This window comes from Peromyscus eremicus, chromosome 8a (genome assembly GCF_949786415.1).
Source record: "Peromyscus eremicus chromosome 8a, PerEre_H2_v1, whole genome shotgun sequence".
NCBI lineage: Eukaryota > Metazoa > Chordata > Mammalia > Rodentia > Cricetidae > Peromyscus > Peromyscus eremicus.
This window is the reverse complement of record NC_081423.1, coordinates 11,180,318-11,207,303: the sequence shown is the minus strand read 5'-3', so window position 1 is coordinate 11,207,303 and position 26,986 is coordinate 11,180,318. Positions and strand designations below refer to the sequence as shown.

At 48.2% G+C, this 26,986-nt stretch overlaps 2 protein-coding genes across 2 annotated transcripts in view; one reads left to right on the top strand and one right to left on the bottom strand.

The window, feature by feature from the left end:
* Positions 1-19,782: 19,782 nt before the first annotated feature.
* On the top strand, positions 19,783-21,965 carry Dnase1 (deoxyribonuclease 1). The gene is made up of 7 exons (XM_059269622.1): positions 19,783-19,930; positions 20,145-20,233; positions 20,383-20,466; positions 20,843-20,958; positions 21,144-21,325; positions 21,399-21,553; positions 21,836-21,965. Exons 1-7 carry the CDS (start codon positions 19,784-19,786, stop codon positions 21,963-21,965), a joined length of 903 nt encoding a protein of 300 aa, XP_059125605.1. The 5' UTR covers position 19,783.
* Positions 21,966-22,249: 284 nt separating this feature from the next.
* The window catches only part of Trap1 (TNF receptor associated protein 1), a 32,692-nt gene continuing 27,955 nt past the window's right edge, over positions 22,250-26,986 (bottom strand). Inside the window, exons 13-18 of the mRNA XM_059270103.1 lie at positions 25,997-26,182; positions 25,599-25,737; positions 25,003-25,088; positions 24,259-24,404; positions 22,635-22,707; positions 22,250-22,504 (exon numbers count right to left, since the gene is read on the bottom strand). Of these exons, the coding sequence (XP_059126086.1) occupies positions 22,403-22,504; positions 22,635-22,707; positions 24,259-24,404; positions 25,003-25,088; positions 25,599-25,737; positions 25,997-26,182 (732 nt within the window). The 3' untranslated portion in view covers positions 22,250-22,402. The remainder of the gene's footprint in view (positions 22,505-22,634; positions 22,708-24,258; positions 24,405-25,002; positions 25,089-25,598; positions 25,738-25,996; positions 26,183-26,986) is intronic.

Below are 26,986 nucleotides of genomic sequence, written 5' to 3'. Positions count from 1 at the left end.
GCCGAAGATGGATGTTGCAGAGGAACTTTGGATGACTATCCAGGCAGCTGTCTCTGTCATTTCTAGAATTATGGAAGTTTCTTGCAATGCACTTCCTGTTTACTCAGTTAATATTATATCCTTCTGGGGTCTTTAATGGAGTTGAAGACTAGATAGTTATAATTATAGCTTTCCTTAGTCATGATAAAAGATAAATTAGATATGAAATTTTAGACATAAAAATAGGATAGATGATAGAATATTTTTTAATTTTGCCAAATATAAATAGAAGTAGATAATGTAACTGTAATTCTTGCTTGATAACTGTTCTATTATATGTATTTTTACTATGTTAAAATTAAAACCTTCCTTTTTGATTAGACAGAAAAGGGGAAGTGCTGTGGGATGTCTGTAGAAGTAACCAACCATCTTATTAAATAAGAAATACAGAGCCAATGTAAAGATAAAAGCCCAAGAGGTCAGAGCTAAGAGCCTTACTCCTCCTGCTTCAGCAATCCTCTTCAGCCAAGAGAGCTCTCCGAAAGAGACCTACTTCCTGTCTGTTTGTCTTTATATAGATGTCCTGTTCTGCCTTCTCATTGGTTGTAAACCCAAACACATGACTGCCTCGTCACTGCCTGTCTGTACAGACCTCCAGGTCTTCTATGGTTGGTATTGAGATTAAAGGCGTGTGTCTCCAATGCTGGCTGTATCCTTGAACACACAGAGATCTACCTAGTTCTGCCTACCAAGTGCTGGGATTAAAGGCGTGTACCACACCGCCCAGCTTTTGCTATGGCTCTAATAGCTCTGACCTCTGGGCAACTTAATTTATTAACATACAAATAAAATCACATTTCAGTACAAACAAAATATCACCATAGATGTCTTTCTGTACGCTGTGAATATATGTTGCTCTTATTGGTTGATAAATAAAGCTTCATTGGCCTATGGCAGGGCAGGATGGAGACAGGCGGGAAAATCCAAGAGAGATAGGAAAAGGAGAAAGAGTAAAGAGCATCCATCCAGGGAGCAACATGTAATGGGATGCCACAGAACACGTGGTGATACACAGATAAATAGAAATGGGTTAATTTAAGATGAAAGAGCTAGCTAGCAAGAGGCCTGCCATAGACCATACAGTTGGTAATTAATATAAGCCTCTGAGCTTTTATAAGCGGCTACAGGACCTCAGGGCCAGGTGGCACTGGAGAAACTTCCGGCTACAGAGACCAAATCCCTTATGTAAAAGCAAAGAGTCTTTATTTTCAGGCTCAGAGCTTGGACTCTCTGTCCGATGCAGTGGTAAGAACAGAGAGCCCCAAGCCGAGGCAGGGTGGGGTTTTTATCATAGCAGAGGCCGGGGTGAGGGATTTCCAGGGCTCAGGACCCTGATTGGCTGACATTTGTCTAGGGGTATACTGAATGTTTGGAATGTCAGGTATTTCCCCTTAGATGCAGGCCCTCCCTGGGTGGGATCAACTCATGTTTTTTTCTGGATCTGGGTGTTACCTACTAATAAGGCTGTTACAGAAGTTGTGTGTGGGCCTCTAAGCCTGTCATGGCAGTTGTATGGTCAAGCTGTTTGAGCCTCCCCTCACCTCCTCCTGTGGCTGAATACCAAGGTCCAGCTATCGAAGTATTGAGGTCCAGCAATCAGAAGCCCCCTTTGGCTCACCTAATTAACATGCCCAATTAAAATTAAACACCACATTGTAACACGGGGTTCCCACTATACCTTTATAAACTGCCATTTGTCTATGTGTCATGGCTGTCTCCTCTCTATCCAGATGCAGTCCTTTGTCTCTCTGGGACAAATACCCCTGCCCCCTTTTCCTTCTTCTCTACCTCCTCTACCACTGTATCCTATGTAGCCCATTCTAACACTGACCTTCCCCCTTTCTCCTCTTAAAAATCACACCTGCAAGGTCATTTGCTTCTGTTTTTCTGCCTAAGTCAGAAAGCAGACATTTTAACTTTTCTTCCCTGCTTAATAAAGGATCTTGATGTGAAAACAGGTGTTTGAGTGTAGTTTGTGCCTAATCCAGGGTCTGTGAGGGAGTCCGCAGCTGTGTGGGAGTTCCCTTCAATTGTTGCTAAATTTTACCCTCTCAAGAGGCTGAATCAATTTCTATTCAGTTGACAGTGATTGGTGTGCCATTTTACTCACATTTTGCTTTGACACAGAATGTATTGTGAAACATTTCACTTTTTGACTATTTGAATAGTAAAAATGGGTCTTTCAGTTTTGTTTTACATTTCTTTTATTATATCTGATGCCCTCTTCTGGCATAAAGTCGTACATGCAGATAGAGCAATCATATACATAAAATAAATAAATCTTAAAAAAAAAAAAAGATCTGGATGTGGTGACATTTACCTTTTATCCCAGCACTTGGGAGGCAGATGCTCTCAGGTTTCTGTGGTTCAAGACCAGCTTCATCCACACCAGCCAATGCTGCACTTACTTAGACCGTGTCTCAAAAAAACAAAAATAAGTAAACTTTTTATTTTAGTTATTACTGCTGCATGCATGTGCATGTATTCACAAGCCAGTGTGGAGGTCAGAGGGCAGCTTCAGGTAGTGTGTTCTTGGTTACTACCATCTCAGTTCTAGGCATCAAACTCGGGTCATCAGGTTTGGTACCAAAGTCATAGTTCTGATTTCATAAAAAGAATTTGGGGTCTGAAGAGATGGCTCAGCGGTTAAGAGCATTGGCAGCTCTTTCAGAGGCCCTGAGTTCAATTCCCAGCAACCACATGGTGGCTCACAGCCATCTGTAATTGGATCTGATGCCCTCTTCTGGCCTGCAGGTGTACATCTAGATAGAGCACCATATACGTCAAATAAAAAATAAATGTTTAAAAAAAATTTGGAAGTGTTCTTTCCTTGTCTGTTGTATAGGATAATCTGAGAATTATTGATGTTAGTTCTTTAAAGATCTGGCAGAATTCTGTGCTGTTTCCGTTTAGCCCTGGGCCTTTCTCAGTTGGGAGATTTAAAATTACTACCTCTATTTCATTGGTTATTATGACTCCATTCTAATGATTTGCTTCATTTTGATTTAATTTTGGTCAACCATATATATCTAGAAATTAATCCATCTGTTTTAGATTTTCTAGTTCAGTCGAATATAGGTTTTTAATTATGTCCTCTTTCTCAGCCCTGTTTTTGATTAGGCCTCCAGATGTTTTCTTAAGTTACTAACATGGGATCCTGTTGTAGAATATTATTTAAGGTGTGTTACTTTTGTTTATGTTGCATTTGTTTAACTATGTGAAGCTGTGTTACTGTGCCTGTCTAAAATACCTGATGGTCTAATAAAGAACTGAATGGCCAATAGTGAGGCAGGAGAAAGGATAGGCGGGGCTGGCATGCAGAGAGAGTATATAGAAGGAGAAATCTGAGAAAAAGAAAAGAAAAAGGAAGTAGTCAGAGAAGGAGGAGAACTCCAAGGGCCAGCCACCCAGCTATACAGCAAACCACAGAGTAAGAAACAAAGAAAGGTATACAGGAAGAGATGAGGAAAAGCCCAGAGGCAAAAGATAGATGGGATAATTTAAAGTTAAGAAAAGCTGGCTAGAAACTAAGCCAAGCTAAGGCCGGACATCCATAAGTAAGCCTCTGTGTGTGATTTATTTGGGAGCTGGGTAGCGGTCCCAGAGAGCAAAATCAAACAACAACAAGATCCCTCCAGTCTTTAGATGTAGTCAGTGCTATACAGTTGCCTTTTAGGACTGTGTTGTGGAACAATGGTTTTGTGTACACTGTGAAGATTTGTCACTTGGATTGGTTTAATAAAAAGCTGAATGGCCAATAGCTAGGCAGGATTTTCAGGCACACAGGATGCTGGGAAGAAGGGCAGAGTGGCCAGACAGAGAGGAAGCAGCATGGGCAGTACAGAGTAAAGGTAACAAAGCCACAAGACAAAAAGGAGTTTGATTAAAAATGGGTTAATTTAAGTTGTAAGAGCTAGTTAGTGGGTCTGGAGGGATGGCTCAGTGGTTAAGAGCACTGGCTGCTCTTCCAGAGGTCCTGAGTTCAGTTCCCAGCAACCACATGGTGGCTCACAACCATCCGAAATGAGATCTGATGCCCTCTTCTGGCCTGCAAGCATACATGTAGACAGAATACTGTATACATAATAAATAAATAAATCTTAAAAAAAAAAAAAAAGCTGGGCGGTAGTGGCGCATGCCTTTAATCCCAGCACTCGGGAGGCAGAGCCAGGTGGATCTCTGTGAGTTCGAGGCCAGCCTGGGCTACCAAGTGAGTTCCAGGAAAGGCGCAAATCTACACAGAGAAACCCTGTCTCGAAAAACCAAAAAAAAAAAAAAAAAAAAAAAAAAAGATCTAGTTAGTAAGAAGCCTGAGCTATCAGCTGAGCTTTTAGAAGTAATAATAAGTCTCCATGTGGTTATTTGGGAGCTGGCTGGCAGGACAGAAAACATCCAACTACAAGACTGCCTCTGTGTCCCAAAGGTGTTTAGTGTAACTTAATGATGCACCTGGAGACCTTGGAAAAACAAGAACAAACAATAACCCAAAAGAATAGACAGGGTTACGGATTTAGCTCAATGGTAGAGCACTTGCCTAGCAAGCACAAGGCCCTGAGTTTGGTCCTCAGCTCTGGAAAAAAAAGAAGAAAAAAGAATAGACAAGAAGAAATAATCGGTCACTTAATTCAATCTCTTAGTAAGTCTTTCTTTTGAGATTTGTTTGGCATCTAAGTTTTTTATCTAGAGTTTTATTTCAGTTTGGCTTTCCTTCATAAAGTCTTATCTCGTTATTAAATTCTATTATCATCTCTTGAATTAGTTTCATTCTTTCATTCAGTTGTGTTTCTGTAGTCTTTATTCAGAGATTTATTTATGTCCTCTTGCAGTTCTGTGCTGGCCAGTTTTAAGCACAAACGAGGGTCATCTGGGAAGAGTGACTCTCAACTGAGAAAATGCCCTCATCAGGTTGGCCTGTGGGCAGGACTGTGGGGCATTTTCCTGATTGATGATTGATGTGGGAGGGCCCAGCCCACCATGAGTTGTGCTACCCCAGCTGGTGGACCTAAGAAAGTTATGAGGAGCAAGCAAGTAAGCAGCACCCCTCCATGGCCTCTGCCTTGGTTCCTGCCCATGTTTCCCTGGATGATAAACTATGAGCTATAAGATGAAATAAATGCTTTCCTCCCTAAGTTGATTGGGTGGCAGTGTATTATCACAGCAATAGAGAGCCTAAGACAAGTTCCTTGAACATATGTATAATTGCTATTTTGAAATCGTTGTCTTGTACATCAGTGAAATTGCTTTTCTCAGAACTTTATGGTGTGGGAGGTACTAATTTCTGGAGGAAACATACTATTTTGGTTATTATTCATGTTGTATTTTTGTGATCTGTAGTCAGGATTGATGGTCCTTCTTGGTGTGATAATCTGGTCTGGCCTTTTTTGGCTTTTACCCCAACTTGTCAGGCATGGGCCAGCGAATGGTGCCTGGGGTTCAGTCTTGGGGACACTCTGTTGATGTGCTAATGTGGTTTCAGCTCAGCTAGGGCTAGATGCAGCTTCTGAGCTCAGGAGCAAGCCTTCTGTGGGCTTACATGATTCTTGCTGCCAATCTTCAGAAGTCTGCAGGATTCACTGGGTTCTCTAGGTGGTCCTTGGTGGTAGAGGCTGGGGTCACATTGGGAACGGGTGGTTGGAGATGAATTTCTAAATGGTCTTATTAAATAAAAAACATGGAGCCAAATATAGGATTGAAAGTCTTAGAGAAAGATCAGGGAAATAGGGAAAGCCACAGCTAACCTTACCTCACCAACTCAGCAGCTTCCAAATGCACGTTACTTCCTGTTACTTTATTGTCCTGCTGTTCTGCCTTCTCATTGGCTCTCTTAGCCCAGCTACCTCACTTCCTCTTCCTACACAGCTCTGTCACTTTCTGTCTGTCTGTTCAGACCTCCAGGTCTCTATGGTTGGTACAGGGAATTAAAGGCGTGTGTCACCACGCTTGGCTCTATTCCCTAGTGTGGCCTTGAACACACAGAGATCCTACCTGCTATGTGACAGGATTAAGGGCATGTGCTACCACTGTCTGACTTCTTTGTTTACTTAAATTGGCTTGCTATTTCTTCTGATCTCCAGCAAAGTTTATTTATTAAAGCACAAATAAAATATCACCACAGGTGGTGCTCTGTGGAGTTGGGACATCGCACAGTCCTAAGGTGGAGGTAGGTCGGGTAGACACCAGAATGGTGATCTACCAGGGTTGTGGTCACAGGACTCCACATGGTCCTGAGGTAGCATAGTGGGTAGGGTCCTCTTTGTACTTTTGAGATCTTTCTGCTTAATTAATTTACCCATCTAGTGACTGATTTGAGGTGGGTGGGGTTTTTATTATTTAATTTTTAGTTCTTTATATAGTCTAGATATTAACCCCCTGCTAGATGTATCACTGGCACAGATTTTCTCCCAGTCTGTATGCTCTCTTCAGTCTCCTAATTGTTTCATTTACTGTGTAGAGGTGTGTGTGTGTATGTATACACCTGTGTGTGAACACAAGTGTGTATGTAAACCTGTGTGTGAATGCATGTATGTGTGAATAAACCTGTTTGCAAATGAAAGTGTGTATATACACCTGTGTGCTAATGCAGGTGTGTGTGTATGCACCTATGTGTGAATGCAGGTGTGTGTATGCACCTGTGTGTGAACACAGGTATGTGTGTATACACTTGTGTGCAAATGCAGGTGTGTGTGTATACACCTGTGTTGGAATACAGGTGTGTGTGTATACACCTGTGTGTAGACACAAGTGTGTGTATATACCTGTATGTGAACACAGGTGTGTGTATATTCACCTGTGTGTGAATGTAGTTGTGTGTGTATGCACCTGTGTGCGAATGCGGGTGTGTGTGTATACACCTGTGTGTGAACTCCGGTGTGTGTGTATACACCTGTGTGCGAATGCAGGTGTATGTATGTTTATGCACCTGTGTGCAAATGCAGGTGTGTGTGTGTGTGTGTGTGTGTGTGTATACATCTGTGTGTGAACACAGGTGTGTGTATACACCTATGCTGGAATGCAGGTATGTGTGTATACACCTGTGTGTGAGTGCAGGTATATGTTTGTATATACCTGTGTGTGAACACTGGTATATGTGTATACATCTGCGTGCGAATGCAGGTGTATGTGTATGCACCTGTGTGCAAATGCAGGTGTGTGTGTATACACCTGTGTGCGAATGCAGGCATGTGTGTGTGCACTTGTTACACCTGTGTGCAAATGCAGGCATGTGTGTGTGCACTTGTTACACCTGTGTATGAATGCAGGCATGTGTGTGTACACCTGTGTATGAATGCAGGTGTGTGTGTACACATGTGTGAACGCAGGTGTGTATGAGAAGCACAATGTGTGGGGATCAGATCACCTCACTTTGAGGCAGGCTTTTGGCCATTTCAGATATTATTTTTCATCTGAAGGAGTCCAGTTAGGCCTTCCATTCCTCACATTCTCCTCTCCCTTCTGGAATATACGAAGACAGTTACATTAGCTGCTACACCTTTGTCTGCTAGTTCCTTTAACTCTCATTTCTGGATCAGCTTTTAGTGATTTTTTTCAAGACAGGGTTTGCTTTTAGTACATTTTAAAAGTGTTTTATAATTCTAGGTTGTGTTTCCTCTGAAAATTTATAATAACAATTCCTAGTTTGTTGCTTCTCAACTCTGAATGCTCCCTGCGTTGCTGGGACATAAGTTTTCTCTCTTGCCGATGCTAATCTTCATCAGTGGAGGGCGCTTGAGGAGAAAGGGTTTCTTCTGGTCCTGTGTGATTTGTTAATGCTTCCTCTGATTCAGACTGGCATGAGGGGTCCAGGGGTTGCCTTAGGCATGTTCCATGTGACTCAGCTGGCTTCTGGCTTATGGTAAGTTCCATGTTTTGGAAACCCTGATCCTAGTGTGTAAGAACTAATCCACCAAAGATTGAAGAGGTGGATTCAGGGCTGCACAAAGTCTTATTTATTTTATTGTTTGGAGTCAGCATCTAGATTTGGAGCTGTGGTCAGCCCAATACTCACTATGCACCCTGGGCTGGCCTCAAACTTGTGGCAGTCCACACCCTCTTAGGTGCTGGGATTATAGGTTTGTACCACCATATCCAGCTTGCAAAGTCCAAATTATTGGAGACTTTAGTAAGTAGAAGTGTGCCCTGGGTATTGGAAAGACAAGAGTCCCCCTATCCTAAGGCAGGAGGAGGAGCTTATATGCCAAGATAGACAAAGGAGCTGCAGCCAGCTGAAATACTCTTGGCTTTCTGAAAGACTCCTGACATATTCAAAGGTCAATTAAACAGTCCAGGGCCAGTTAGACGGATCAGTGGGTAAAGACACTAGCTACAAGTCTAACGACCTGTTTCAACTCCTGGGATCCACATGATGAAAGAAGAGAACCACTCCAGTGAACTGTACTCTGACACCCACATGTATACCAAGGCACACCCATGCCTGTACCCATACATACATTATACACACAATAATAGTAAATATTTTAAATGTTTAAGGGGGTTAGAGATTGGTTTAGCAGGTAAGAGACCTTACTGCTTCCAGAGGGTCTAGATGTGGTTCCCAGCCCAATGTCCAGCGCTCACAACTGCTGTAATTCCAATTCCAGGGGATCTGGTGCCTTCCTTTGGCCCCTGAAGGCACCTGCCTGCACTTATGTACATGCCCTCACACAAACACATGCATATGCACTAAATAAATCAATCAAGGTTAAGAAGAAAGAGAAGAAACAACTTGAATGATAGTGGATGACTATCTTAACAATCTTGTTCATCCTATAGGGTAGATTGAGGGGCAGAATCTTATGATAGGCATGATAGGCAAGATGGGAGTTACCGCCAAGATGGCTAGAGCCATCTCACGTTAGATTCCTGTAAGTAAACCTCACCCCATACCAGGGGGTCTTGACTTTCCACCTCTGCTATTAGCAGCCTTCTGGCTAATTTTGTTAGCATCTTTGCAGGGAGTTCTCTCAGCCACCAGCCTTGGCCTGCAAGTCAAGGATCTTCACCATCCAGTGGGGAGTGATGCCGTCCCTTTTTGCCAGATCTAAATCCTTCCCTTGACACCCATCTCCATCCTGAGGTGTTCTGTGGCGTTTCTTTTGTTTCTGCCTACTTAATTTTCTGTTCATGTTTAACAGTTCTCTATATGAAGTCTCTGTTCTCTGACACACTGCATGGTTTCTGTGTTCCTGAGAGGATCCTCACTAGTGACCCGCACCTTTTATTGGGTGTTAGAATTTTACATTGTTGGGGCCGGGCGGTGGTGGCGCACGCCTTTAATCCCAGCACTCGGGAGGCAGAGGCAGGCGGATCTCTGTGAGTTCGAGGCCAGCTTGGTCTACAAAGTGAGTTCCAGGAAAGGCGCAAAACTACACAGAGAAACCCTGTCTCGAAAAACCAAAAAAAAAAAAAAAAAAAGAATTTTACATTGTTGGTAATGAAGTTTGTTGTATCCTTTAACCTGTGTTGGATTTTGGCTTGGCAGGCAGAGTTCCTTGGTCCTCTGCAGTTTGCTTCTAGGCTTAGGTCAAGTAGTCCAGAGCTGCCTAAGGCTACAGTTAATTTAGCGTGTTTCTAAGGTAGATGACCTCTGGGTATTCTACCTTACCAATACCTGAGAGTTGGCAAGGTGGCTTGTGGGTACCCAAAGTGTACTTATCCTGTTTTGACTCTGGAGACTATCTGTTGCTTTACAAAAAAACAAAAACAAAAACAACCTCCCTTTTTCTGAGTTTCCCGTACTCTCGTGTGGTTTCACAGGCATGGTTAAGTCCCAACTGTAGCTGAGGGAGTCCTCTGCAATCCTGATCCTGGAGCTCGAACCTGTGACCAGCCTCCTCTCCAACACTTTACCCTGTTAAGTGTAGCCCCTTCAGCTGTCTGAACCCTGTCTTTTGAACTCAAGGGCCCCTACTCCCCACACTGAAGTCTGGAACCTCCTTCGGAGCTGCTGATGTCACGGGCACACTCTGCTCATTCTCCCTCCATGGAGCTCTCTGCCCTGGTCTGTTGAAAACTGCTGCATCATTTATGCCTTTGTGGTCCCGTTATCCAGACTCTCTCCATGCAAAGAGAACAAATGAGCCAGTGTGTCAGGATTGTGATAAAAATTAAAAATGGTAGTGCCTATTGGCTCAGATAACTGACCCTACTAATACTCCATTTTCTTCTTTCATAACCAGCCACCATGCACATGGGAGTATCAAGATGTCTATAGAGTGCTGGTGGTCTCCTAGCCAGCTCGTCTTTCCAGTTGGCTGCTGCTGTGTCATTGGTGAGCTGAGGTGCCTCTGTAGATTAATGCCTCCTCCCAGGAGCCCAAGCAAGGAAAGGAGCTGTTCCCACGAGTTCTTGAAGGCAGAGCTACTGCCTTGCCCCGGCAGCTCCACAGACCCAACAAATCTACATGTCTGGCCAACTCTGGCTTTGGGTTGACCAGAAGACAAAAAGCTGGACCTACTCTAGCACCCAGGTGCTCTTGCTGTTCCTGCCCAAGCTGGAGAAGTGCTGATGGGAAGCTGTACTTCCACACAAGTCACAAAGTTGAGAGTCCAGAATGACACCATTGTAAGGTGAGTGGATATGGATGCATGTGAGAAGGCAGGGGAGCTGATGCCATTCCTCAGAGATGTGTGACTCTGTCTGGAGGTGTGCTTCAACTCCAGACCTGTGGCTGGAGCATGGGGCTATATCTGTCTCTATTTAGGCCACCACCTCAGTGATAGTAGGGAGTTGGGACAGCTTCCTGTTGTAAGCCTTGGGAGATGAATGTCCTGAAGGCCATCATTGTGGTCTTGTGAAATGCTGAATCTCCCACAAGCTCCCCTGGAAAATATGTCTTGTGTGCATGTCCCCAACTCAGTGAAAAGATTGATTAAGAGACGAGAACGTGACAGCTCACAGGCAAGGGGGTGGGAGAAGCACTCTGGGGCCCTGGTGAGTCATCGTCTCCCCATACCTGAGGCAAGACTGCCTGTGCTGGGGCTACATTGCTTCTCTGTTGTTGCAAAGAGCAGAGAGTGGCTGGTTATGATGGCATAGGCTTTTAATCTCAACATTTGGGAGGCAGAGGCAGGTGAATCTTTATGAGTTCAAAGCCAGCCTGGTCTACATAGCAAACTCCAGGCCATCCAGGGCTATGTAGGGAAACCTTGTCTTTAAAAAAACAACAAAAGCAAAGACAAGAGTGGAGAGCAGCAGAGCCAAGGCCAAGGCCAGGCTGGGGAAGTCTGAGGCCAACTGCCTCTCCCAGGAAGGAGTGAGTGGAGCTAGACAAAAAGAGGCATGTGCTGGACTGAGGGTCAGTGGCTGGAACTTTGGTGGTTATTATTCAAAGGGGCACTGTTAGCACTGTGTTGGCCTCAGGGTTGCTGGCCAGGACAGGACTCAGGTTTAGGTGTAGGAAGCCTCCCTCTCCAGAGAGCTGGGCATGAAGCTCCTTGATGGGAGCTGTTGCCCTAAGTTCTCTGCCTTGTCAGGTCCTCTGCTTTCTCGAAGCGTCTGCATCTGAGCAGTGCCCTGGGGCCTCCTTCACCTCTCGTGTTCTAACCATGCTTTGCAGTTCCGCCATCACCCCAGGTCACTTGTCACGCACCTGGACTGGAGTTTGGAAACCTAAGAACAGGACTGAGCTGCCTAGTGCCAGGTGCTCATGCTGTAGTCTGAACTAGAGTGCTGTTGTTTCCCACAGGAACGGTCTTCGACCTCCCTCCACCCACTGGGTTCTCGGTGCTCTGTGCTTCCAGAGTGCACTACCCATGTCCTAGCTCTGTGAGCTTAGATTACCCTCTGTCTTAGTCACTGTCCTATTGCTGTGAAGAGACACCATGGCCAAGACTATTATAAAAGAAAGCATTGAACTGGAGGCTGGCTTACAGTTTCAGAGGTTTCACCATCATGGTAAAGAGCACAGTGGCATGTAGGCAGACATGGTGCTGAAGAGGAAGCTGAGAGCTACATCCTGATCCACAGACTGAGAGGGAGCCTAGGCCTGGCATGGGCTTTTGAAACCTCAGAGCCCACCCCCAGTGACACACTTCCTCCAGCAAGGCCACGCCTCCTAATCCTTCTAATCCTTTCAAACAATTCTACTCCCTGATGACTAAGCATTCAAATATATGAGTCTATGGGGGCCATTCTTATTCCAACCACCACACCCTCTCTGAGGACGAGACTGGTCAGTCACAAGTATGTGTGTCAGATGCCATTAGTGGAGAGAGAATAGAAGTAAGACAAGACATGCCATGTGAATCGGATGGTATAAATGTAACATCAGCACCTAAACTACTATTTATGCCTGGGAGGTACAGCTTGGTGTCATGTGCCCATTGGGAACACAAGCTCTCTTCCTGCCATGGGCTTAGGTACAGCTCGGTGTCATGTGCCCATTGGGAACACAAGCTCTCTTCCCGCCATGGGCTTAGGTACTGACTTCTGCAGCACTTTCTACATTTCCATTTCCATGTTCCCTGAAAGCAGAGGCAGTGGTGACAGGCAAGGGTTGGGGATGTGGGGGAGGGACTCAGTGGGGTCTGCCTGGGAGTGCCATTGGTCTCATATGCCATACAGTTGAATGTGCTCACTGGTATGCTGGGCTCAGCATGACTAGCCAAGCGCGACTGGGCAGCAGCTATGGGACTCACAAACCAGGTGTTGTTCTGAGGAATTTTCCACTCTGGGTTAATGGCATCTTTCCAGTGAGCAGGCCTGGTGAGCCCATATTGGGTCCTGGGCCAAGGGCAGCTTGCTGAACTGAGGACTACCTGGGGCCTGCTCTGGGAACAAAGCAATGTCATGGCAAAGACATGGCTGCTGCCTTTGTCCCCAGGATGCTATGTGTATGGGACCAATGCACAGTGACCCCAAGGAGTACTCAGTGGCCGTGAGGAAGTGGCCCTGTGGCTGTAGCAGCTACCAAACCCCTGGTAGCTTCTGGCCAGTGCCACCCAAGTGGCAGGTGTTATTGGGTGCCCCTCTTGCTGTCTGCCGGGCTTCTCTGGAGGATCCCTAGACAAAGGATGCTTTTCAAGGAGCTCTGGAAGGAGCAGACTGGGCGAGCTTGTTGCTCAGCTATCCTGCAGCTTTGTCTGTGTGACTGTCTGAAGGCACCAGAGACTTCCACAGAGAGAAGAGCTATGGTCTCGGCCTCAGGAAGCTGGTATTTCCAAGAAGCCGCCTGCGAACAAGACAAACGCTGCTGAGCACCTTAAATGACCAGGCAGCACGGCATGAGAAGAGGACTGCAGGGAGAGCAGTTTCTCCAGAGGAGGTCACCTTTAAACCCAAACTGGGAAGACAAGACAGGACCAGCTCTCAAGGTTGAGTGGAAGGCCCTGAGCTAGTTCCATAGGTCATGGTTAGCATTGGATTTCATAGGAGGGACAATGAGAACCTGACAACAGATTTTAAGGAGAATAATGTGATCAAGGATCTGATTACAAATTTATGAGGTGTTCTGGGAGCCCTGTGGACTGTGTGGTGAGTCCTGATGAGCAGGGAGGCCCTAGAGACATTGGTAATAGTGTAGTGACTGTACATTTAGGGAGAAGTAGAGAAGCTGCATGCATCTGGAGAAGCTGAGGGGGAGCAGGGACCTAGGATGGTTCAGAGGTTTGAAAATCTGGGTGGGTGGGGCCACCATGATTGATGGGCAGGGAAGGCAGGAGGACCACTTAGGGTCCATTATGACTGGAACGTTAGGATGCCCATCAAAGGTTAGGGGTGGTATCCCTAGCCCAGTAAGGTCTGAGATGACGTCCCTGACTCCAGAAACCCCAAGAGTAGTTCTGGAGCAGGCAAAAACTACCTCTAACCCAATAGCTCCGAGTCCGGACCTGGCAGCAACTGACTAAGAAATTCCCTTCCCCATGGTCCAGTTTACCACTTCCCTGTCATCAAACGCTTACACTCCCACCCTCTGCCCAGAACCCACCTGCTCATAGTTTGCCAGATTCTCCCTCTCTCCAGCCAAGATTTCCCCATCTAAGATTCTCCCTCTCCCCATCCAAGATTCTCCCTCTCCACATCCAAGATTCTCCTTCTCCTTGTCCAAGATTCTACTACTCCCTATTCAAGGAGCTCTCTTGAGATGTAAATCTCAGGGTTAAATAATTTTGAGTTTTCATTTCAAGTCTATTTTTGGATGCCACACTGTATCGACTAAATGTTTTTTTCTTTTTAAGGAAATAAAAGGTTTATTTTGAATGAAATATGAATGGCCACATCCCAGGAATACAGATTCAGGTTCCTTAGGATTTTTTGTTTATTTATAAATTTAAAAATTAATCATGGAAAATTTCAATATATCTAAACCATAGTCATCTATCACCCAGGCTCAGGGCACACCGTGCCAACCTCATTCTGCACACTGTGGCTCATGGCTGACTATGTAACCCCAGTGCCATTAACCAAACCTGGAAGCCATACAGTGTCTATCATTCACTAGGTCTCCGTTCTTTTAAAATTTATAATTAATTTTGAATACAAAAGGGACTTAAATTTAAAACTACTTGATTGCTTCTTTTGTGTGTGTTGAGGGCACCTACAACCTTGAACATGCTGAGCAAGTAAGTACTCTACCACTGAGCTGAAAAAAAATTTTTAAACATTTTGAGACAGGGTCTCACTAAGTCACTCAGGCTGGCACTGAACTCATAGTACAGCCTAGGCTGGCCTGGAATTTGATAGTCCTGTGTCAACCTGAACAGCTGGGATTGTATGCCTGTATCTCCAGGTCTGTCACTTGTCTCAAATGGTTCGTTAAATGTTTGTAAGATCAACAGATCACTGTTTTACAGGATCTGAATAAACATCAGCCTTGCAGTTACCAGCTTATCTCCAGTTTCTTTTTACTACGTCCTCTCATTTCTCTTTGAGGAAATTTATTGGTGATACTGTCCTTAGTGGGTACTATTTCCCCATCTGGTTCAGCTGTGTGTCTTCATGGTGGTGCTAATGACCACTCTGCTCTGTCTCCTCTATTTGCTGTAGGCTGGCATTAGATACAGGCACAAGTGTGTCTACCATGCATCCTATGGGCTGCATGCATCCCAGGACAGCTATGAATGCAGCTATTTATAGACCATGTTAGTGTTACAGGGTTAGACACTCCTGATAGAGGTCTGTTCAGACTTAAGGTTGTCTGGGCACAAATCATTCCCGCATGCCACTGTGTTCTTTAATAAGGAAGCACAAAATACTGGCTGTCTTCTGTGATGTCAGTGGCCCCTGACCCTCAGCCCTTCGTGGGGACTGTAGAACTCAGGTTCAAGGTCTTCTCCCTTCTTGTCTCTTATTATGGGGAGACTTTGCCCTGTAGATAGTGGTAATCAGCGGCACTCAGGATGGTAAAGGGTCAGTTGCTGAGTCTTGAATCTTGTTTTGGAGAAATGTTCGTCCCCACCACTCCCCAGAGGTTGGTGATATTTTTCACCTTACAATGTGTGTGTGCACACAACTTTTGGGAGTCATTTTTTTTCTAAACCTTTATGTGGGTTCCAGAAACTGAACTCTGGTTGTCAGGTTAGTGTGGCAAGCATTTTTACCCACTGGTCCATCTCACCTCCCACTGCTGATCTTATATCAGTACAAACTCATGTATTTAAATACAAGTAAAATGTTTAATGTATGGCAACAGTTCTTAGGAAGTTATGGAACAAGCTCTTATAAATGAAACAATTGAGAAATGAAGGCGTATTAAGGAAGGTTAGATATATGACCCCCAGTTCAGGCCATGCCTGGCTCACTAGGTCAAAGCTTCCCAGGCTTCCTTGGTGCAGACACTTAGTGAAGATTCAGTAATAATACTTTTAGAGGCCCTTAGATCAAAGGAAATCACTGCCAGATGTATTTTTAATACTTAGGCAAACCGGAGCAGAATTTATGACCTCACAATTTATAGCAAACATTTGGAAAAGTTAGCAAACATGAATTATTATTATTATTAAATTTTTTGTTGTTTTTTAAGACAGGGTTTCTCTGTGTAGCCCTGCCTGTCCTGGAACTCGCTCTGTAGACCAGGCTGGCCTCGAACTCAAGAGATCCACCTGCCTCTGCCTCCTGAATTCTGGAATTAAAGGTGTGCACCACCACCGCCTGGTGATAAACTCTATTTTTAATCATAACTATTCCTGGGATATGTCCATTCGCCAGAAATTTTGCTGCTACCACCGTTGTCTTGGCCTGCATTGATTTTCACAGTGATGCTTTCTCAGTAAGTTCCACAAGGACACTACAGGAAGGAATAAAGTAGTCATAGTGGTGGGTCTGAACCGCACTGAGCACTATGTGCAGAATGCTGACGTCACCACTCCCTTCACACATCTGGCTGTGAGCGCACTCACTGGAGTTACTTTGTGCTCCTTCTCTAGCGAGAGTTCTGCAGCACTGCCTGGTGCACTGAGCCCGACCTGGTCTCCCCCACCGGGGTTATTTGTTTCTGGTCATGGTGCTTAAGAGGATTTGTCCCGCATCCTTTGACTTGGCTCATACTTCAATAAACCATTGTTATTTGCTGTTTCCCCATTTGGTACCAGTGACAAGAGTAATTTAAAGAGAGAATATTGTAGATTAAGAGCTGACCTTAAAAAAGCTCACCTGATCTGAAAAAGTAGCCAGCTTTCCTCATAGCCACTGGCTGTCAACACATACTTCCTTGTTGATGGGACTGAGAATTCCAGAAACACTGAGCTGCTTCTACCTTCCACGGTGCCTACTCCTGCATCTCCAAAGTGGGCTCTGGCATGGAAGGAATGTCTTCCTGCTGATGTCAGGCACGGCAGAGACAGCACACAGATGTAAGAGCATCACATGTCCTGTTTATCTAGTGGTTTCCACTTCCCTCTCTTTTGTCCCTCTAGTCCAGTCCCAGGACAAAGGCATCCCACCTGGCCTCCAGACCTCTATACAAGAGAAAGTAACTATTATTGTGCATGTTGAGTTTTGCGGCTACTGACTACACAGCTGTAGTTGACACAGAGGAGCACGGGAAAGAAAGGTGAGGCTGTGTAACATCCCAGAGGTTTCCTTCTAAGCGGGGTAAACTGTATTTAACTAGTGTGTGTCCACTGGACCCTCAAACCACGGAGCAGATGAGAAGCCCTTACCCTGAGTGAATGGACCCGACTCAAACCTAGGTGGACCCAAGCTGAGCTGCTCAGGGAGCCCTGTTGTGGGGGCACCACATGCAACTGGTGCCCAGGCCCCAGCGGCTACCTAAAGCCTAAGCTAACCTTTCTGCTGGCTGGAAGGATGGTAGGGGTACCTGGGAGCTTCCGGGAGCAGGGAGTGGGTGACAGCTTAGCCAGGAACCTTAGCTACCTACCATATGCTGAGAACCAGAGGGGGTGGGGCCCATACTGAAAGCCACACATGCCATTCTTGCTGGTCCAAGCCACCTTTCTGGGCACACTGGCGGCCCCTAAGTCTGCTCCCATTCCCGCCATTGGTCTCTCAGATGTGTGAACAAGGTAGAACAATGTGAGCTGTGTTGAGCCACCAGGCGCCACAGCAGCCCTGCTGGGTGTGTGGGAACTCGGTGTTGGCTCACTGAAGTCTGTTCCAGCCGCAGGTTGAAAACTGAAGCATGGGCATGCATACTTCTGAAAAGAGTCGAACGGGGCTGGATCATAGTTTGTTCCCCAGCTCTTCATAACCAGCACATGCCTGCCTGCAATCTCAGCACAGATCCCAGAATGTGCAGGGTGGAGGCAGGAGGATCAGAAGATGAAGATCATCTATACGAGACCTTGTTCCAACAAGAGAGGCAGGTGGGTGATTCCATCTGAGACTTGTCCACGTGGAAGACACAGGAGCAGATGTGCATCAGTGCCCCGGACACTGGCCTCCTGGAGGTGTATTTACCTTTGTACCCTCATTGATTCCTTCTAGTCCTACATGTCAGGTGCCCTGGCCAGCTGGCAGATCTGCTATAGTTTGCCGACCTTAGCCTGTTTCAATCCTGTCCTCTACCTTGCTCTGGGAGATCTCCAACTTCCTATAGCTGCCCGCTGTGACCCCTACCTCCACTTCTCCCTGGGTATACAAGCTCTTCCTTCCTAAGGAACGTTCTGTCCCTGTAACATGGTAGTGTTGTCCTTGGAGAGCCAACAACCGTTCCCATAGCTTCTGACGATGGCACCCCAAAAGATGTCCACACCTTGACACTTGGCAAAGAGAGCTTTGGGAGCTGGGAGGATGGCTCCGGGGGTGAACTGCTTACTCACCCACAGCATGAGGACCGGGGTCAGATACACAGCACTCATGTAATTAGTGTGGCAGCATGTGCTGGTACCCCAGCACTAGGAGGCAGGATGGGGGCTCTGGGGGCCTGCTGGCCAGCTGCTCTAGCCAGTTTGGTGAGCTCTAGATCCAGTGAGAAACCCTGTCTCAAAAACTAAGGTGGAGAGCAACAGAGGAGGACGTCCTAACCTCTGGCCTCTATATGTGCACAGACTCACAGTTTAGGGGGAAAAGGACCACAGATTCGTTCAAGAGTGGTGAGATGGGACCGCATCCTGATCTTATCTGGAAGAACTCAGATGCAGCTCCACTAATGGAACAGAGGGATAACTGACCCCAAAGAAGCCAACACGGTCACGAAGGTGGAGGCTGGAGTGACCGGAATCTTGCCCTGGAGTGGGGTGCACACAAGGCCTAGGTTTTGGGCCTCTGGCTGCAGTTTTCATGGATTGTGGTATCTTGTTCCAGCAGCCCCAGGGGAGGAACACAAATCACAAGGGTTGAAAAAATGATGGCAGACCTAGCCCCGAGTTACGCTGCTTGTGATGTAGGCCCTTGGGGCTCCCCTGACCTTGTTCCCCCAGGAAGAATTTCCACTGCCTGGCCTTGCATTTCCCATCCAGAGCCTCTAGCAGCTTACCAGCTTGGGAGGCGAGGGGTCAGTCCTAAGCCACAGAGCAAAGCAGCTGTCTTGAGAATCCATGTACATGTCTGGAAGTTATCCTCTGGCTACAAGGTGACTTTAGGGTCCCCAGACCAGACACATGTAGATAAGCCAGCACACCTACTGCCCACCCCTGGTGGTGAAGACAGGGTGGGCAAGGACATTTTATAACCATGCACAAACTATCAGATGCTGCTTTAACAGCAGCGAGGAGGCTCCATGTCTGGTGAAGTCAGCACGTGCTGCCGGCTGCCCAGGGCCCCAGTGGGAGGGCCACAGAGGCGGCCCCATTGTTCGGTGCTCTCAGGTGGAGGTTACACACATGCCCTGGGGAGGTCACAGCTGCCTGAACCTTTAAAACTGGCAGGGCAGGGCAGGCTGGCATTGCCGGGGCAGCGACCCACAGTGCCAGCAGCTCGGCAACAGCACGCTGCTTTCTGCTTTTCCCTTCACACATTTTGTAAAAAGAATTTTCCTTTAAAAGGGAAAGGAGAAATTACTATCAGAATATTCCAGGTTTTGGGCAGAATTCTCGTTATTTCTACAGGTATCTCCGTACCAGGCTTGGTCATCCGTGGAGTGAGCTCCCTAGCCCATCAGCAGACTTGGGGATTCACCCCACTGACAGAGCAGGTCTGTTCTGGCTAGTCCCATCTCTGGCGACCACAGCCTCTCAGACTAGCGTTGCTCCCAGGATCAGCTTTCAGGTAAGTTCAAGAGGAGACCCGGGGGCTTCTCTGTGGTCCAGGTGCAGGACTTCCATCTTCCAGCTGGTGTTCTAGCACAGCACAGGAACGGGATGGCTTCGGAGCTAGGATGAGAGCTGCCGACCTCCCACAATCCCACAGGATGCGATGCACAGCGCCGATGGGGGTGTTGTTCACCCTGGTCAGCCTGCTGGAGCTGGCTGTGACTCTGAGAATTGCAGCCTTTAACATCCGGACTTTCGGGGAGACTAAGATGTCCAATGCCACCATCTCTAGCTACATTGTGAAAGTAAGTTCAGAGTGGCCCATTGCCTGAGAGCAGAGAGACCCCAGGGGAGATGGTGGCTTCCCTAAGGCCCCGGAAGTCAGTGACCCTCAGGCCTCACCAGCACCTGGTTGGATGTCAGGGTTGTCAGGTATCTGGCTGTCTGATGCCCGGCGCTGCTGGTGGCAGGACTGTCCACCCAGCCTGTCTTGCTAAGCTCTTGTGGCCCTTCCCCCAGATCCTGAGTCGCTATGACATCGCCGTTGTCCAAGAGGTCAGAGACAGCCACCTGGTGGCCATTGGGAAGCTACTGGATGAACTCAATCGGTGGGTGACAGTGCTGGGGTCCACCTCCAGGGGAGCAGCCAGCCTCCCTCCCTCCTTCCCTCCCTCGGTGCTCCATGGATGGAACCTTGCTGCCAGCTGCCAGGAGGTTCCCTCTATGGTCCCAAAGGACTTTGGTTTCCTTTATCCAGGGACAAACCTGACACCTACCGCTATGTGGTCAGTGAGCCTCTGGGCCGCAACAGCTACAAGGAGCAGTACCTTTTCTTGTACAGGTAAAGTCCTACGCTGTCAAAGCCCGAGAACACAAGCACGGGATGTAGATACAACTCCAAATCTGTACTGGAGAGGATGAGGGTGGTCTAGAAAGCCCAGGGTACCTAGGAGGCCCTTACAGAGTAGGGGTAGCAATGTATATTACAGGGCAAGAGCACGGGGCCACAGGACAAGGTTAAGGCCAGGCGGGCATCTACTCTGATGCCTCTCACAGCTTGTAACAAGACAAGAAGGCCTTGGGTTAGCCTTGTTGTGTCAATGGTAAGTCTACACCTAGCCTCCCGTCCCCAGGACTGTACATTTCTAGAAGGCTGGCGCACAGGCCGGAGAGTGGCTCCCAGCTCTAACGTCACCTCCTGCCTGGTCTTTCCTTAGGCCTGACCAGGTGTCTGTTCTGGACAGCTATTACTATGATGATGGCTGTGAGCCCTGTGGAAATGACACCTTCAGCCGAGAGCCGGCCATTGTAAAGTTCTTTTCCCCTTTCACTGGTGAGTGCTGCTGGGCTCCACTTTCAGCCTGCCCAGGCCAAGCTGGAGTCACAACTTGCAGCTCACAGTCAGACCTCTAGAAGCCTGTGGCAGGGCTGCCCCCGCACCCCCCACTCCCAAGGACAGTGCTTACCCTCTGGGAGACTGTCACACACTGATCACCCCTGCACAAGGCCCCAGCGTAGCCGCAGGCCAACTCCAGTCCAGGCTGGTCTCTGGATACTATGGCCCTGGCATGTCTGCTATCTCCTCAGAGGTCAGAGAGTTTGCGATAGTGCCCTTGCACGCAGCCCCAACAGATGCTGTGACTGAGATTGATGCCCTCTATGATGTTTACCTGGATGTCCAAAAAAAGTGGGACCTGGAGGTGAGCGCATCCTAGGGCCGAGGGTTCTACTGGCCCTGCCTGCCCCTGGACCAACAGGTGTGTTTCCCGGCAGGACGTCATACTGATGGGGGATTTCAATGCCGGCTGCAGCTACGTCAGCTCCTCCCAGTGGTCTTCCATCCGCCTCCGGACAAGCCCCGCCTTCCAGTGGCTGATCCCCGACAGTGCTGACACCACGGTCACATCCACACACTGTGCCTATGACAGGTAAGCAGCCAGGATGTGCTCGTCCAGCCACAGAATCAACGGCCTTCACTCCCTGTCTCCTACTCAAACGAGGCAGAAACTTTGGTTCACAGGGTCCTGGCTTTCTTGTCAGAATGGCTGCAGGTGGATGGGGCCATCTGGGTGCCCCTCACATGCTAGCTCCTGCCAGTGCAGGGCCCTCTCAATGCTCACGGATGGATCAAGTTTGGACCCCCGGGCCAGGAAACCATGACCTGTGTGGGACTAGAGGGTGAAGGAGCCTTGTCCTCTGATGCCCTACAGGATCGTGGTTGCTGGAGCTCTGCTCCAGAGTGCTGTGGTTCCCAACTCAGTTGGTCCCTTTGACTTCCAAGAAGCATTCGGACTCACCAAGCAGCTGGTACGTGTCCTTCCTTCATGTGGTTTAAGCTAACCCGAGTCAGCAAGAGCTGACTTGAGTGATTCCCGACAGTTTCCTGTTTCCCACACGACATGTGGGTGGAGGTGGTCTAGGTCAGGAGCAGCAAGACTTTCTGCCTGCTCACCCTCTCTGGCCCCATGCCCTCCCCGGCATCCCACCTCTCCAGGCTGAAGCCATCAGTGACCACTACCCAGTGGAGATGACCCTCAAGTGAACCTGAGGTCCTCAAGCCTCACAGCCATATGCCTGTGATGAGGAAGACGCCAACTGTCCAACCAGACAGGACAGACAGAACGTCCACCATTCCGACTAAGGAATACTGTTTAATTGAGGTAAATAAAGCTGAGCTCGAGCAGTTGGTGGCATTATCTGTGCATCAAGTCCTTCCTCCCCAGGCATCTGTCGCCTGAGGAGATCTGGGTTGCACACTAGGTCCAGTCTCTGGGCTGTCAGTGTTTCTCCAGGGCCTTGACCAGAAGGTCATTCAGGCGGCCTACCATGGGCCGGGGGTCATCAACGAGTCCTGCTGCTATCATGGCGTTCTCATAGATCTGAAATGGAGGGATTGGACAGTAGAATCAGGATCAGGGGTTCAAGTCCAGCCTGACCTATAAGTGACCCCTAGGAAGAGAGCAGCTTCCTACCCCCGAGGCAGACAAAGGGAAATGCAGTCCCTCTCACCTGATCCACCAGCAGCTGGGCCAGCTCCGGCTCGCGCTCTCTCAGCTGACTGAGCTTCTTTATTAGTGTGTGCCTGTGTCATGGAAACCAAGAGGGAAGCCAGCTCTAGCTGAGCATCGCTAACCCAGAGCTTCTGCTGCTACGTTATGATTATTAGAACATTACAAACTACAATGGATCTGTTCAGTATGAAGAAATACCCAGATTCTAGAAGTCACCCAGACAACAATCACTATAAGAGTGTCAGTTATCACCGGGCAGTGGTGGTGCACGCCTTTAATCTCAGCACTCAGGAGGCAGAGGCGGGCGGATCTCTGAGTTCGAGGCCAGGACAGCCAAGACTACACAGAGGAACCCTCTCTCATAAAACAAAAACAAACAACAACAAAACAATGGAGCTCTTTAAAGAATTGATTCCATAGAAACCCTAAAACAGCTAAGGCTTATAAATTTGATTATAACAAAATTAAGATCTTCTTGTTATCAAAAGACACCTTAAGATGGCCGGGTGGTGGTGGCACACGCCTTTAATCCCAGCACTCAGGAGGTAGAGCCAGGAGGATCTCTGTGAGTTTGAGGCCAGCCTGGTCTAGGGAGTGAGATCCAGGACAGGCACCAAAACTACACAGAGAAACCCTGTCTCGAAAAACCAAAAAAAAAGATACCTTAAGACAACAGACATTTGAAACTAAAGCCAGGCATGGTGGCACACACCTTTAATGCCAACACAGGAGGCAGAGGCAGGTAGAGGCCAGCCTGGTCTACATAGCAAGCTCCAGGACAGCCAAGGCTACATGGTGAGACCATCTCAAACAAACTAACTACACATGAACGCCAAAGAAGAGAACTCAGTAGGAGAGGTGTCTGGGAAGACAGGTTCTAAGGCAGTCACTAACTGTAAGGTGTTCACCCCATCGTGGACCTGGGGTCCCCTCTGTGGGGACAGGCTGAAGCAGCTCACACTGCCTGGACCACTGAGGACTCTACAACCTAGAGGAGCATGTGTTCACAGTGACCCAGTTCCCACAGCTCCAAACTGGAAGTCACACAAATGTCTGTCCTAAGGTGGATCCACACAGTGAATGTTGAGAACAGTACTCTGCCACGAACACCAAGATCCATTCCATAAAGTTAAAAATGGCAACTGCCACAAATGGCTTTAAGGGTACAGAGAAGGCAAAAGACAAAACGACAAGAGGCAAAGTGAGAAAACGTCAGGTTTGTGGTTTAACTCAAGTAAACAGAGCTCTGGAAGGTTAATGGGAAACAGATGAGATCAGCAATGTTCTGTTGAAACTTCCAGGGAGCACCTTTTAACTTCTGCTTAACTCCAAGGGCCTTCTCTTACAACCATCCTTACATCGCACACACGCTTTTTTAAATGCTCTCCAGACAGAAGATCCTCTGCTCACACAATCTGTAGGAGCCCCTGACAGGTGTGGGCTGGAGCAGCTGGGCACACCTGGGGTTGATCTCCAGAGTGGGCTGGAGCAGCTGGGCATACCTGGGGTTGATCTCCAGAGTGGGCTGGAGCCTGGGCATACCTGGGGTTGATCTCCAGAGTAGGCTGGAGCCTGGGCACACCTGGGGTTGATCTCCAGAGTGGGCTGGAGCCTGGGCATACCTGGGGTTGATCTCCAGAGTGGGCTGGAGCAGCTGGGCACGTTCCTCCTGGGTCTTGGCGAGCTGCTGCATGCGCAGGAAGTGCCGGGCAGCCCCCATCTCCAGCACGGTCACCATGGCAGGGTGGGTGTCCAGGCGGAAAGTCACCTGCAGGCAAGGCCCAGGATGAGGAAGAACACAGTAGTGAGGGCCCAGGGCTGACAGGGTCTGAAGCAGGGCCAAGTTAACCAGGCCACCGGGCAGAAGGCAGACCGGCCCTATGGTGGCACCTGCTTCTATATCAACTGCTCCAGTAATCTGTCCAGGCTATGATAACAAAGATCACAACTAGATGTCCAAGGGGTATGGACTGGCTCCGATCCTGCTCCCCAGTGGCTAGAAGACCCTCTTGCGTGGAAAGGCAGAGCTTGAGTTGCTCAGGTGAGGCCTCTTCATGACAGGAGGCACAAATAGGACGCTTGTGTTAGTGAGGTCCTCAGGAGAGTAAGGTCAGGAGGAAGCCAAAGTTCAGAAGCACCCTATTGAGGCCTAGACCCCACTGGGGTTTAGACACAGTACAGACTGGCAGGCTTGAGAGAGTGACAGTGCCAGGCAAGACAAAGCTTTGATGGTGAGATGCTAGTGCCTGGTGGAGTCCTACCCTGGCTCCAGTGCCATCCTGTGGACCCCAGCAGGCCAGCATCTGACAGCTAAGTCAGGCTCTGAGAAGACACCAAGCTCCACAGTAATTGCAGGGAGGTGTTACCTTCACGTTGGTGACACGAGACCCCAGTGCATTCCTCATCCAAGCCATGAGCTCTTCTGTTTCCTTCTCGGACAGGCGTTCACCAGCTGTGCCAGAGAAGTGAGTGAGCCTAAGGCCTAACCCCGGTCTCACTTTGTGGGGGCCATTTAGCACATTCCTGAGCTATCTCTAGCTCACTCCCCAGGAACTAGAGATAGAGGCTCTTGGAAATGCCTTTCACTGACACTGAAAACACTTGTGGTCATCCTTGTCTTCTGTAAATTTTTTAGGACTTTAAAAAGAAAAATCTGAGCCCAACCTTGGTGGCACAGACCTGTAATTCCAGTACTCAGAGCAGTGAGGCAGGAGGATCAGGAGTTCATGGCCAGCCTGGGCTACAAAATGAATGCCTATCTAAAAAAAAAAACCAAAAGGGTAGGAGCAATTCCAGCTCTCTCCAAAAGTCTAGTCAACTGCAGGACCCTCCATAGGAGGAGCATCTTCAACTCCTGGGCCCTGACACTCCCCACTACTTGTTAAGATGGCCCCGGGGAAAGTGACAGTCTCCTGCCCAACGTTCACATGGGACCATGCCCCAGAGAGAGATAGGAGTCAACCTGGAGATGTGTCCTCAAACTTTTCCTCCTTGTAGTGGTCAACGACGATGTCTGTCTCCACAGAGATCAGCTTCTTCTTGTCAAACTCCCGCAGGTGAAGCAAAGTAAGTTCATCGAACTGCTCGTAGCAGAAGAGCACCTGCGGGCATCCAAGCCGATTAGCGCGCAGGTCGCTAAGGACACTGGGTCTGGCTGGCTTGGTGCAGACGCACATATTATACATCTACCTAATGACAGCCACATCCCAGACAGGGCTCTGCCTTACACCACACAACCTACAGGGCCTCAAACACAGTCGGTCACTTTCTCCCACACAGAGTTGGGAGTTCAAGCCCTTCCCTCAGAGCTCAGACCCTCTAAGATACCATCTTTGGCCTGGCAGGCCAGAGCCCACTCACCTCAGTGTGTTTCTGCTTCATGGCCTCATAGTACGGTGAATGCTCAGCCAGGTGACGGTTAGGGGCACACAGGTAATAGATGTTGCGGGTGCCAGCCTGCATTCGGCTGGCATAGTCTGATAAACTGGTCAGCTGCCCAGCAGGCAGGGCTGAGGACTCGTACCGTAGCAGCTTGGCGATGTCCTCCTACAGACATGTGGATAAGTCACTGCTTACCCCAGAGCCGAGACCGAAGCAGCGTCCCCAACTCTGATTCTTGATGACTCCCTGGCCTGTCCCCCAGACACCACTGTCTGTGGAAAAACCTTTTACCCTAGGTGGTTTCCAGAAGAGCTGGGCAGACTGTTTCAGGGTTGCCCGCCTCCATTCGTGGCCGACACTACTCTGGGGCCTAGTATCTTCTCTCTGTCCTCAGTGACAACTGGACCCAGACAAAAATCCCACATTTCCCAACCTCCTCAGCGCCAGGAGTGTTCATGGTACCAGCTCGGAGTATACAGCAGAGAGGGCCTTTAGGGAACAGGCCACAGACATGACCAATGCAGCCCACACCAGCAGTAAGGCAGGGCCCTGAAGCTGCTGGCTTGGATGCTCCCTTATCCAAGCCACTGGCACCTCTGACCGTCCCAGCACAAGAGCCTGGGGAGAGGGTGTGAAGGACAATCGAGGGCAGATCAAATGAACATGCTATGCCTTGGATGCCAAGTAGACAGAGGCAGACAAAGACAAAGGTTTTCAGGCCTGCCAAGGCAACGTCAGCCACATCCACATCAGGGCGCATCTGGCTCTTACTGTTCTTACTGTACAAAATCCACCTAGTGGACACATGTACTGAGCACTTAGAACAGGCCCTGGCCCAGCAAATGCTGTGAGCTAACAGTGAGCTCAGGAGTAGAGAAAAGGATCAATGGCTATAGGAGTTTGCTGCACACGCTTGCTGAGGGCTGGAATTTAGATCCTTGCACTCACACAATTGGGTGTCTCATACAC